Below are 12894 nucleotides of genomic sequence, written 5' to 3'. Positions count from 1 at the left end.
GTAGCTACACAGGGACAAAAAGTATTCATATTTAATTTCTCTTATATATGAAAGTCCTTCCAACATTAAAAACAGTTTGCTATGTCTGAGTGTTTTCTGCAGCATTAAAAATCCTTTCCATCATTTATGAAGGAGCTTTATTTTTCTTTCTATGCGATTGATCCCCCCTTCTCAGGATTTTCTGTGGTTTGTCGAGATCATTCATTAAATGTAACCAAAAAGTGAACTACAGGTGCAACACAGAGTACAATAAACTGGACATTATTATTTACTAATGAGACCTACAATTATGCTAACATTTTTAGCAGTAGTTTCACTTTGCTGGTACATGTTAAGCTTGTGATAGAACAAAACTCTCATAATATTTTTATTGCAGCTTCTGTCAAACCATGTCTCTCCCATATTATACCTGTATCAGCCATTTACCTTTTTTATACAAATATGAGTTTTTATATTTTTTTATTTAATTTTATTTTGTTAGTCTTCACACATGATCCCATCTTGCTAAACTAATTTGAACCTATCTAGTATATTAGCCATCTGTCTTGGGTTTATTTCTGTAGATATGACAAGTAAGCTTTCTATGGCAGCAATTAGTTCTTAAATATAAATGCCTAAAGGGCAGATTGACATTCCAGTTCATGAAGCAGTCTATTGATTAACCAGTTTTTAAAATAATCATGAATGCTCCCAATAATACTTAATTCAGCCACTACTTCATAATCTTTGTATTAAGTCTATAATGGGAGACTTTCTCAAATAAACTGCTCAAAAGAAGGTTTACCTACCTAGTATCCTATCAATGACACAGACATAATTTGACATAAATCAGGATGGCTCCTAGTGATCAAGGCATTCTTTCCAAAATGCTCACAAAGTGCTTGATAAGTAATGAACTTACTGCACTGATTTTCAGTGTGAAGCTTACCAATCTGTAAATTGTGTAATCCATCCTTTCCTCCTTTTGAAAATCAGGGCATTTTCTGTTCTCTAATTTTATGGCCCTTCTAGTTTCTGTAGATTTTCAAAGATAACTGACAGCTGCAATTTTCTCTGTACCTGGGATGTGATTAATCTCAGTCTGGAGCCTGAATTCATTTGGAAGAGTTAGGGTCTAACTACCCTCATCTACTTTGAGCTACAATTTTCTCTTTGTCTTGTTTCAACTTTTGTTGTTTGAAGACCATTCTTGTTACACCTACTTGGAAATAAAAGATGCATTAGCTAATTCTAATTTATCCAACACTATCCTTAAGCATTAAAGAAAACTTGCTAAGCAATTTGCCCATGTACCTGTGTGATCTAGGTACTTTACTGTAAAAAATATATATATATATTTTTCATTTAGAACATTTAGAACATGTATTATCCATCTATCTATTGCTCTGTCTCTCTCTTACACTTTTACATGGTTCAATCAATCTTCTCCCATCTGTTGATTATATATGTTTGTGATTTACCTAAGGGAATTCAAATACTTTCAAACTGCATAATTTTGTCTATCTTATTACTAACTTAATTTCAGAAATTTTAGTTCTGGAATATACAGTTGGTACTTTTATTTATTAGAGTTAAATTGCTGATGAAATTCGAAATTCTGTTTCTTGTCTGCACTTTTCCCATCCTTCCAATACTTTCTTGAACCATATATTAACCCTAGGCACTTAAAGTGCTTGTCAGCTAACTACAACATTTGGATTTGGAGCTCTTTCTTTCTTTTTTTCCTTTCTTTCCTTTCTTTTTTTTTTTTTTTTTTTTTTTTTTTAGATAGAGTCTCGCTCTGTCACCCAGGCTGGAGTGCAGTGGCGCGATCTCAGCTCCCTTCAACCTCCAGCTCTCGGGTTCAAGCGATTCTCATGCCTCAGTCCCTAGATTAGCTGGAATTACAGGTGCCCGCCACCAGGCCCAGCAAATAATTGTATTTTTAGTAGAGACGGGGTTTCACCACGTTGGCCAGGCTGGTCTCGAACTCCTGACTTCAAGTGATCTGCCCACCTCGGCCTCCCAAAGTGCTGGGATTACAGGCATGAACCACAGCACCCGGCCGATCTGGAGCGGTTTCTATTGTCTAATTTTTCACTTGGTTTCCAGTCCTGTAGTCCTGTGTCTTGGCAGCACTAGTGAATATTTATCAAATGCCAGACATTATGTATAAAAAATTGGAGGATCGGCAGATGGTGTTTTCTTCTTCTAGAAAGGGTCGCCCTTCTTTCTCCAGGCAGGTGTTGGTAGGCAATCACTGAAGCCAATCAGAAGCTGGCAGAGTTGTGTTTGCAGTGTAGTCCTGTCCCCTCAGGCTCCCAGAGTTTTGTATTGAGAGCCAGGTGCTTTCTCTGAGATCTGTGCCCCTGGCAGGTCACAAACTCCAATCTTTGTTTGGGTTGTCTGCTGAAAAACTCCACTCTGCTTTTCAGAGGCCTTTAGCTAAGGTTTTTTAATCCACTGCCCCATATACCCCCGGTATTTTGTCAGTCTTCTTTAGAAGAAGATCATTGTGCTTGAAGCCCTCCAAGTGTCTGCCAAAATCTCTGTTGGTTTCTCTGCTCCAGGGAAGTCTTGATTATCAGCCTCCTGTCTGCACAGAATTGGGAAATGCCCCTGGGATGACAGATGAGCTCACCACTGTCAGGTTCTTCCCTCTCTGGAGTCAGCCTCTCTAGTTCTGGTTGCAGAGCAGCTCTCTGCTTCCTTCAAATGGATTCCCTCTGCATTTTACCTAGCTTTTCTAGGTATTCTAAGCAAAAGCACTGCTCTGCCACTGGCTACTCCATTCTACCCAGAAGTCCTTTGTTACTTATTTAGAATGTTTAAGATTGTACAATCAGATTTTCGTTTTTAAAGATCTGCAACAATAACTCATTCCAAATTATATTTTGAATCTATATCTAAATAAACTTAGGTTATCATAATATTCAATGCCTACTTAGATCTCCCAGAAATAGCATGTATTTTACTACTGTGCTCTGGTGGTCTTTTATCTTGATGTCATAAACATGGTCACTCTACCCCAAGGTCTTTGCCACTATCATAGGATAAATAAGTTCCTCCTTACTGATTAAAATTAAAGCCCACATGATAATGAAATTTATTGGTTAGCAACATTTGGAGAGACGAAATTGTTGGTAAAGTAAGTAAAACAATTTTTTTCATTCTCATGATATCTTTTGGACCACTAGGCTTTTAAACAAACATTATTGTTGAATCATGGTGACCAGTTTGCTCGTCAAGAAGGCAGAGGCCAGCTGGTATATTCAATTGAGTGTTCTGTTCTTTATTGGGTTGTCGTGGCTCATATTTTCAAGCCAGAAATAGAAAATTTTTCAGTTCATCTAAAAATCATTAAGATCAGAGAAATTGATTCAGGTTCAAATTATGACAGACATCTTGATGAAACTTCCAATTTATTTATTTATAATGGTCAGTACCAAGAATGCTATCTGGGATACAGCCTTCCTATTATCAAGGTATCTGAAAAGTAAGACACCAGAAAACCATTTATGGTGCATGAATACAAGTGAAAAAGGAATGCTTTAGTCGCCTATTTAGACTGGATTATGGCAAAAAGTTTCCATGCCCTACACGGAAGTAAAATGAGTACTGTGTTTACTGATTAGACCTCAGGCAAATTATTCAATCTTCTTGAGTGGCCAAAATATTCATCTGCCAAATACAGGATCACTTTTCACAGATCCTACTAGCTAGACATCTACGAATCCTACTATAGCTCTCCTTTCTCTAGACCTCACTCAGAATCCACCATATCCTTCTGATTAAAGTTGTCATTGGCATGCTGCAGTTTCAAAATTTATGTTAAATTATATAGTACATTACATTCTGGTTAATCATTTCTTTAAAATATGTGAAAGATAACTTTATTATATAGATAAAAGTATAATTTGGGGTGGATTCTGCTGAGTTGTCTAATATCTTTCATAATTTATTATGTATCATTATTAATAATGAGGGAATATATCATTTTATTACTAGATTATTAAGTTCATGGAGGAATCCTCATTTAGGACCTACAAATATATATATTTTTTGGAATTAGTTGCCACTTTATAATGTATAAAATTATATAAAAATATAAGTGCACAATATCAATATCATTTAAAATAATTTTAAAATAAAATGGCCTATCTTTAAAATATCCTGTTAAATATTTATGATACTATCAATTGCTGTCATTGAGATGATAGAAATTTGAAGATTTATTGAGAAAGGCTGGCTACTAAAGTAAAAAACATAACTGTTTTGCCAAATGAATGTTCCTGTGCATTTTTTAAATGTTTCTACAGAAATAAAGCACACGTAGTCTTACTCTTTGCTATTATCATTTTACCACTAATTGAATTTCCCTTTGTTTAAAACCATTGTTTAAAAGATTTCTAATCAGTAAAGCAGAACATATGAAAGCTTGGAAGTGAAATCTTCGATTTTAGGTACTGTGCTTCCGGTGTATGATGTAGTTCTGAATACAGAGATGCAGACCCATTTCAGTTCTCACAAAATGGAGGAACTTGAGAAACAGCAAAGGACATTTAAAATAATTGCAATGTATACAATGGAATAGTTTAAAGAAAAAGAAAAACAGTGGTCCAGAACATCCTGTCCCCTCCTATTCCTCAATACTGATATTTTGATGTATTCTAATGAGCGTGTTAAAATAAAAGATAGAGTATCTTTCAAATGCATATAGGTATACTTATACGCATGTTTTAAATCTTGACTTCAAAAATTCTGGATCCTCTGCTCATTAAATAATCTTTTAAACCCCAGGAAATAACCAGACCCTAGGTACGAATTCAAACACCCCTTGGGTCTTGAAGAACTGGGGACCTGACGTCTAAGAACAGTATGTGGGTTCCGAGAGCTGAACTGTGCCTCTGCGCAGGGAGTTCGAACTTGTTGGGATGTCAGAACCGTGCTCTGCTTTGGCTGTGATAAAGAATTTGCCTCGTCAAATAGTTATATACAACAAAAAGCTGTATCTCTTGGGAAAGAAAAGCTATTATATGAATTATTAATTTAACAGGCAAAAGAGAATGAGATACTAAATGTGGAAAATGAAGTGTACATCATGAAGAACACTATGGAAAACCAGAAAGCAGAACGGGAAGAACTTAGCCTCCTTCGGCTGGCATGGCAGCTTAAAGCCACGGAAAGCAAGCCTGTCAAACAGCAGTGGGCGGCATTCAAAGAGCAGCTTAAAAAGGTGAGGCAAGGGACAATGGGGTGTGAAAAGGAATGAAATTCTGACACAGGCTAACATGAGTGAACCTTGAAAACACTAGCTAAGTGAAATAAGCCAAACACAAAAGGATAAATATCGTGTGATTCCACTTATAAATGAGGTCCCTGTCGTCAAACTCATAGAGGCAGAAAGCAGAATGTAGGTTACCAGGGGCTGGGAGATCGAGGGAGGGAATGGGGAGTTGTTTAATGGGTGCAGAGTTTCTGTTTGGGATGATGAACAAGTTCTGGAGATGGATGGTGGTGATGGTGATTGCACAGTGATATGAATGTATTAAATATCATGCCTCTGAAATGTACACCCCAAAATGGTAAACATGGTAACTTTTATTATGTATATTTTACCACAGTAAAACCAAAAAAGGCAGCAGAAACCAAGGGCCTTACTCCTTGGTTGTTTAGAACCCTGAGCTCATGCCACATCCTGAGCGTTTTCATGGGGCTTGAAAAATTTGATCACACTCTTGTCATTACTAGAATGATCACATTTGCTGGAGATGTCAAAGAAAATGCATGTGTAACTGTCCAATATTTATTTCAGACTACTCACAACTTAAAACTTCTTCAGGAAGCACTTATGCCTGTGTCTGCACTTGACCTTGGAGGGAGCCTCCAGTTCATTTTAGGGCTACGACAAAAATGGAATGACATGAAGCCTCAGTTCCAGGTGAAGAAATACATTGCCGGATTTGGGTGAATGGAAAAAATATTTAAAACTGTTTGGTTGCAGTTTACCTGATTAATTGTAATAGGCTGGTGAATTTCTATTTTTTAAACAAAAGTATCGCTTGTCTAAAAATCCACTGTAGGGACATTTTTCTTACTGTTTTCCTACATTCTTTTGAATTTGATGATATACCAACATTTGGGCTACAAAATGTCCTAAATAGATTTTTGTCTTAGATTTTTAAAATTCACATGGCTAATTAAACTAGTCATATATTTATCCTGTATTTTCACTCTAATTCTTTTCCTGGGGAGTGCAGAGGTGTTTTAAATTGAGACCTCTCAGAACAAGGATGGGCAACCTCGGACCCAGAGGCTCTGCTGCCCTGAGTCCCTGAGGTGACCACTGTTAGGTCACTGTCCTCACCCACCAGCACCCCAGGCACGTACCATCACCCCAGGAATTTTGCTGTGCTCTCCACTCCACCTCTCAGGATATGAGCAACAAAACCACAAGTCATGCTCCTGACCCTGACTGCTTAACACTGTCCCTATTTCCCTGCCTCTTGCCTCTCCAAAATGTGACACAACTGCCAAAAATTGCCAGCTGCTAGTCACATCATACTTCTGCCTGGATTCTTATGCTTTGCTGCAAAATTTAGATACCTGTGTTTCTAGCTGTCACTACTTCATAAATGTGGGCTTCAAAGAATCCCAGAATCAGAAGATTGAAGATTCCTTTAGGGAACGGTAGGTTTCCATTAAGACAAAAACCAATGTAAAACATAGCCACCACGCCTGCTACACACAAACACACCCACAACTGTAACCCACAGCAAACTCTTTAAAACTCTCAGCAAATGTGACTGGCCTATATTAGGTTCTTTAATACACCCTGTGTTATCTGCTTATATGCGTTTGGTTTGTATGCACATTTGCATGTACATGTAAGTTCCTCTAAATCAGGACCATTGCCATACTTCTTTAGCCCCGTCACTGTGGTGCACATATATTTGATGCCCAAATGCTTAAACTCGACGACCCTTTTTAGGTCACTCTTCTGAAAATTATCTCCTTAGTCTAAACCATTTCCATTGCTTTTACCTTTCATACAAAAGATCTACGCTTGAAATTATAGTAGCATTCTCTCTCTTTCTCTCACTCTGTCTCTCTCTCTTTTTTTTTTTTTTTTTTTTTTTTGAGACAGAGTCTTACTCTGTTGCCCAGGCTGGAGTGCAGTAGCACAATTTTGTCTTGCTGCAGGCTTTGCCTTCCAGGTTCAAGTGATTCTCGTGTCTCAGCCTCTGGGGTAGCTGGGATTACAGGTGTACGCCACCACGCCCGGCTAATTTTTGTATTTTTAGTAGAGACAGGGTTTTGCCATATTGGCTAGGGTAGTCTTGAACTCCTGCCCTCAGGTGGTCAACCCTCCTTGGCCTCCCAAAGTGCTGGGATTATAGACGTGAGCCACCGTGCCCGGCCTACAGTAGCATTCTCTTTAAAGTATGCCCCTGTTGTAAATTCTATTCCAGAATCTGGATTCCCATAAGGGGTATCTGAGCAATGCCAGGTGAAAGAGAAGGCAGTTTATCCTTCCCTACATGTGATGGCTATTTGTGGATCATGGGATGACCGCTTTTGAAACAGTCTGTCTACTATGCTGTTCAGCTGGTGGTTCATTCTGATCATTCTTTTATTACAGAGCACAAGTTATTCCCCTGATATATTTTTACACTCATCTCCTCATGGTGTTTTTACCATACTGCCTGATTCTAGTCTGTATTAAATATCAGAGATAATCATGGGGCTGCATAAAATATCTAAAATACATTTACTTAACAGATGAATAGAACATTTGGTATGCCATAGAAATGTATGACTTTGTTTTTCCACATAGCTTTGAAACATTTTTGCATTGCTCATGCTATTTTTTTTTGTAAACTTCTCAGATGAATATAGAAAAATATATCTCTATCATCCAGCACAATGCCCAAATTTTTTGGAGGGTGAGGGCATTCATAATAAGTGTTTGTTGACAAATGAATGAGTGATTCATTGTTTAGACCTTTATATTGTCAGTTGCAAAGTAAAAAAGTTCTTTAAAAGCAAGATTTTTTTTATCACTTTCAATATTTTAGCAATTAAATGATGAGGTTCAATACATTATGAAAGAATCAGAGGAGTTAACTGGCAAAGGAGCCCCTGTAAAAGAAAAGTCTCAACAACTGAAGGACCTCATTCACCTCCAACAAAAACAGAAAGAGAGAATCCAGGATTACGAGGATATCCTGTACAAGGTGGTCCAGTTCCATCAAGTCAAGGAAGCGGTAAGGCTTAGAAGGGATGTTTGAAAAATCCTGAGTTTTAAACTATGCAATTAAAAATGAATTATTAAATAATAAATAAAGACCAAATTGTATCTTCTAATATCAGAAGTTTACACAATCTGGCCCCTATCTTTACTCTCACTATGTTCCTATTCTTCCTTTTGTTCCAGACAAACTGAGCTCTTCATCCCTCAGAGATGATGCACACATATCTAACTCCAACCCTTGACTCTCAGGCTGCCATTATTTGACAAGTCTGTCTTTCTCCTCCCTCTTATCTAAATCCTATACCTCCTTCCAACAATCCTACCTCACTTGGAGTGATTTCTCTCTCTTCAAAAATCCTAGAGCTCATTATTTATTCCACATATCTTGCATTTTACTATCTTGATTCTTAACTACCTTTTGATAAGCATAGCTTCCCTCCCCTACCCCCCCGCCCCGCCCAATTCAGTTGTAGGCTCTTTGAGGGCAGAAACCAAGTTCAATTTTTTTTTTTTTTTTTGCACTTCAAGTACCTGACATCACGGAGTGCTATTTGTTGGTGGCATTTTTACAAAAACTTCATAGTTATGGTCTCTATTAACATAAGATAGAGGAATATTAATTAATATCCCTTTAAAATAGCCTCTAAATTTACTCAGAGCACAGGCCTAGATCTTGCTAATGTTTAGGTTCATGACCAAAAAGAATTTCCTTCTTTAATGGAACTGACGACGTTAGCAGTTCAATTTTACCACCATTGGATTTGCAGCATTCTTATTTGGCTAATGCCAACAGTTTATAGATGGCCTTGGCAGCATTTCGACCAGCTAGCAAAGTGTGCTATAGAAATTAGGCTTAAAAAAAAAAATCTGTCTTCATATAAAACTCAGGTTAATTGTTAATGCCCTAAATTTTAGCTGGGACATCTCATCAGATCAAGAGAGCTGGAGTTTGTAGAGCAGCCGAAGGAACTGGGTGATGCTCACGATGTGCAGATTCACCTCTGGTGCTCTCAGGAAAAGCAAGCACGTGTAGACCATCTCCACAGACTGGCCCTTTCCTTAGGAGTGGACATCATCTCATCAGTGCAGCGGCCTGTAAGCATCCAGCACCACCATCATTTGACTCAGTTCTAACTGGGGCTTGGGCTAGCGTATGAAAGAAACCAGGCAGATTGCTTAGTATATGTTAAATTTAAAAATAAATTAAACCATTGGGGTAGTTATTTGTGATTCGTTTCTACCCTCTGACAAGAGAAAAAATTTTAAGTAGAAAATCTAAATATAAAAGTCTTGTTGAATACCTCTATTCTCATGAAAAAATATTTAAGAGCATTTATATAGTAGATCTGTATAGTCCAGTGTCGCAGTCACTTTTTTGCCTTTGACATGTGCCTAATGCAACTAAAAAACTAAAGTTTTAATTTTATTTAACTTGCATTAATTTAAATACAAATTTAAAAACTGGTCCTCAGTATAGTTATTGGAAAACTTTTAAGTATGTTGAGAGCAATTTGGGTATGGGAATCAACTTTTGAAACTGTAAATTAAAAAAATTAAAATACAGATCAAATATTTCTGATCAAAATTTAGCAACAAGTGAGGATGCTCAAAGTATGAAATACACACCAGATTTCAAAGAGGTGTTATGAAAAGCAATCATAGTAGTATTTTTTATATTACTTACATGTTAAAATGGTGATATTTGGACATAGTTGGTTATATTATAAAAATTAATTTTGCTCTATCTTTTTATTTGATTTTTTGATATGACTACTAGGCAATTTTAAATTATTTGTGTGTTTACATTCTATTTTTGTTGGCCAATGCTGTTTTAGCATTGCTGATCTGGAAGACCATCTAGATCTTAGAGTTCACCCAGGCCAGAGCTATCATTTTATGGATGAAGAATTTGAGGCAAACAGAAATTCCCACCTTACCCATAAAAGCCCAGAATGGAGAAGTCCAAGTCTCCTGATTCTAGCCAGGGCTCGTTGGATTTGTTTGATGCCACTGTCAGACTTCAAAAGAGGGGCCTAAAAGAGAAGGAAATATTCCCAGATCAAATTTTCATCAATAATTCACTGGACATTGATTCTTAAAAAAAAATCCTTCTTCGGCCTGGGCACATTGACTCACGCCTGTAATCCCAGCACTTTAGGAGGCCGAGAAGTTCAAGACCAGCCTGGCCAACATGGCGAAACTCTGTCTCTACTAAAACTACAAAAATTAGCCAGGTGTGGTATTACATGCCTATAATCCCAGTTACTTGGGAGGCTGAGGTAGGGGAATCGCTTGAACCCGGGAAGGAGAGGTTGCAGTGAGTTAAGATCCAGCCTTTGCACTCCAGCCTGGGCAACAGAGTGAATAAGACTCCATCTCAAAAAGAAAAAAGAAAAAAAACACACACATACACACAAAAACCACCACTACCAACAAACACAAAATAAAACACAAAATCCTTCTCCAGATTTCTAACTTGAGGGGAGAAAAGATTATGTTTACCCTAACAACAGGTATAACATTAATAAAATCATAATGGCCCATTTTATTTTAAAGTACATGTAAGATATCCACTAAACTATATGAAATGCAGTGAATATAAAATATATATTTTTTGAACTGAAAGATACAGAAATACAAATTATCTGCTGTTGTTAATGGAATTGGTTTTTTGCCAGGAAAGAGCTTTCTTTTTAAAGAGTTTTATTTTATTAGTACATTTATTTTTAAAAGAATAAGAAAGCAAGAAGTCTCACTTTGTGCAAATAATGTGAATTGTTCTCCAGTCGTCCTCTGGCCTTGGCCCTGGCAGCCCGCTGTGCTGAGCTGAGATTGGAGCACTTGCATAATGAACCTGAGGTTAAGCTCAAGTTGACAGGAAAATTATAGTGCAGAAATCAAATGTTTCTAATGCATATTTTAGGCCTTTTGAAGTAAAGATCATACCCTATAATGAATGGGGTCTCTGAGGAGTCGGGTGTGATGAGTGAATCTTCAACACTAGAAATTCGAGCTGGGAAATATCTTTTCTATAATGTTGGGTGTCTGGCTTCTTTCTGAAATAATTATGCTCAAATATGTTTAAGGTAAAATAAATCAGGAACCTATTTCTTTTTTAAAAAAGTGTCATTTATGAGTTTCATAATTCAGGTAAATAGCTTACTCATCTCATTGCTGTTTTGCCCATTCTCCCCATTACCACCATTTGTCTCTTTTAGCACCGCTCTAATGTTTCTGCAAAGAACTTACAGCAGCAGCTGGAGCTCCTTGAGGAGGAAAGCATGAAGTGGCGTGCCAAAGCTGAGGAGTATGAACGGAGCCTGTCCCGTAGTTTGGAGTACTGCGCCATGAGAGACGAGATAAACGAGGTGGGGGTGGGAGGGGTGAGAACTGGCACATTGCCAAAAAGCTGTTTGACCCTAAAGCATGTGTCTAAATGTCCACATATGTGCACACTCCCACACACACAGACACACAGTGAATCAGGAGACTTTCTTCTCACTTATGTCTTTTAATCCACTGAGCAGTGACCTCAGGGCTCTGGAAGTTTGAGTCAACTTCAAGCTCCCAAATTTGTTGAAGTCAGTATGATGTCAATACGTAGAAAAACCAATAATTCAGTAGTATGGTTTTTTTGCTTGCTTTTGTTTGTTTTTTGCTTCCCCCTTCTCCCTCAAACCTGTATAGCAGTCATTTGCTTGAGTGGATACAGCTTTTTCAGGACCCAGCGGAAGGGGTGACATTGACCAGTTCGTTGCAGCCAACTCCAGCCTGCTGAGGTTCTATTTAAGGGTCATTGACTCATGGTGAGTCAATGGTGCCAGAGGCCAGGGAGCAGGCACTTTGCTTCGGAGGCTACAAAGTATTATCACTGAGGTCTAGTGGCTGGTTTCATATTTACTCAAACTGCGTGGCTTTTCTGGCAAAACAACTCTTCGAGAAAAAAGAAGTAACAGATCAGAGTGATCTTCTACATCCATGCACCTCCACATGCTTAATTCTACCTCCTCTCCCTCAACTGTAACCAATCGACAACACCTAGATATTCACTAAATCACAACCACCACCTGCTCCTAGCTAAGCTTTCCATTGAAAGGCTTACTTGTTCTGGGAGAAAACAACTCACAGATTGGGATAGCAACAGTTCTGATTCTTAACTGGGAAGTGATAGCAGAACACAAGGGTACCCATAATTCTGGATTTATCTCCATTTAGAACAAAATGTTTCTGAGCCTATTAAGCCATGAGTCCATTGGGAAAGAAGGTGGTGGAAAAGGAGGCAGTAAACTTTCTTCATTTTCTATTTATGCCCAATTTACATCAACTAGACCCAGCAAGTATCAAATATTACCCAACAACATTAAAGCACAGAAATAAGTGTAAATAACTCAACTTTAATGGTGGCATGGCTCTGAAGTGGCCCTTCCTGTAGGCCACATATTTACAGACCACAGGCAGATGCAGGATGGAGCATGGCTGGAAGAAAAACCAAAGGGGAAGAGAGCAGGAGTGGCCACTTTGATCCTGTTAAACAGGAGGGAAGCAGGAACTGATATCTGATAATGATGTTCATTTCAGCAGTGTGCTGCAGGACTGTAGAGTTTCAGCTCATAATTTGTGTTCCAGCGAGTTACTTTTGGCTAGAGAGGTGTCAAGACTCT

At 37.9% G+C, this 12894-nt stretch overlaps 1 protein-coding gene across 11 annotated transcripts in view; it reads left to right on the top strand.

Annotated features, from left to right (window-relative positions):
- The window catches only part of CCDC141 (coiled-coil domain containing 141), a 247151-nt gene that overhangs the window by 165405 nt on the left and 68852 nt on the right, over positions 1-12894 (top strand). For all 11 annotated transcript variants that reach the window (XM_077957279.1, XM_077957276.1, XM_028830891.2 and 8 more), the window contains 5 exons: positions 5036-5215; positions 5795-5920; positions 8058-8246; positions 9149-9328; positions 11452-11601. In XM_077957279.1, the coding sequence (XP_077813405.1) occupies positions 5036-5215; positions 5795-5920; positions 8058-8246; positions 9149-9328; positions 11452-11601 (825 nt within the window). The remainder of the gene's footprint in view (positions 1-5035; positions 5216-5794; positions 5921-8057; positions 8247-9148; positions 9329-11451; positions 11602-12894) is intronic.

Source organism: Macaca mulatta, chromosome 12 (assembly GCF_049350105.2).
Source record: "Macaca mulatta isolate MMU2019108-1 chromosome 12, T2T-MMU8v2.0, whole genome shotgun sequence".
NCBI lineage: Eukaryota > Metazoa > Chordata > Mammalia > Primates > Cercopithecidae > Macaca > Macaca mulatta.
The sequence above is the reverse complement of the archived record's forward strand: the minus strand, read 5'-3'. Positions and strand labels throughout refer to the sequence as shown.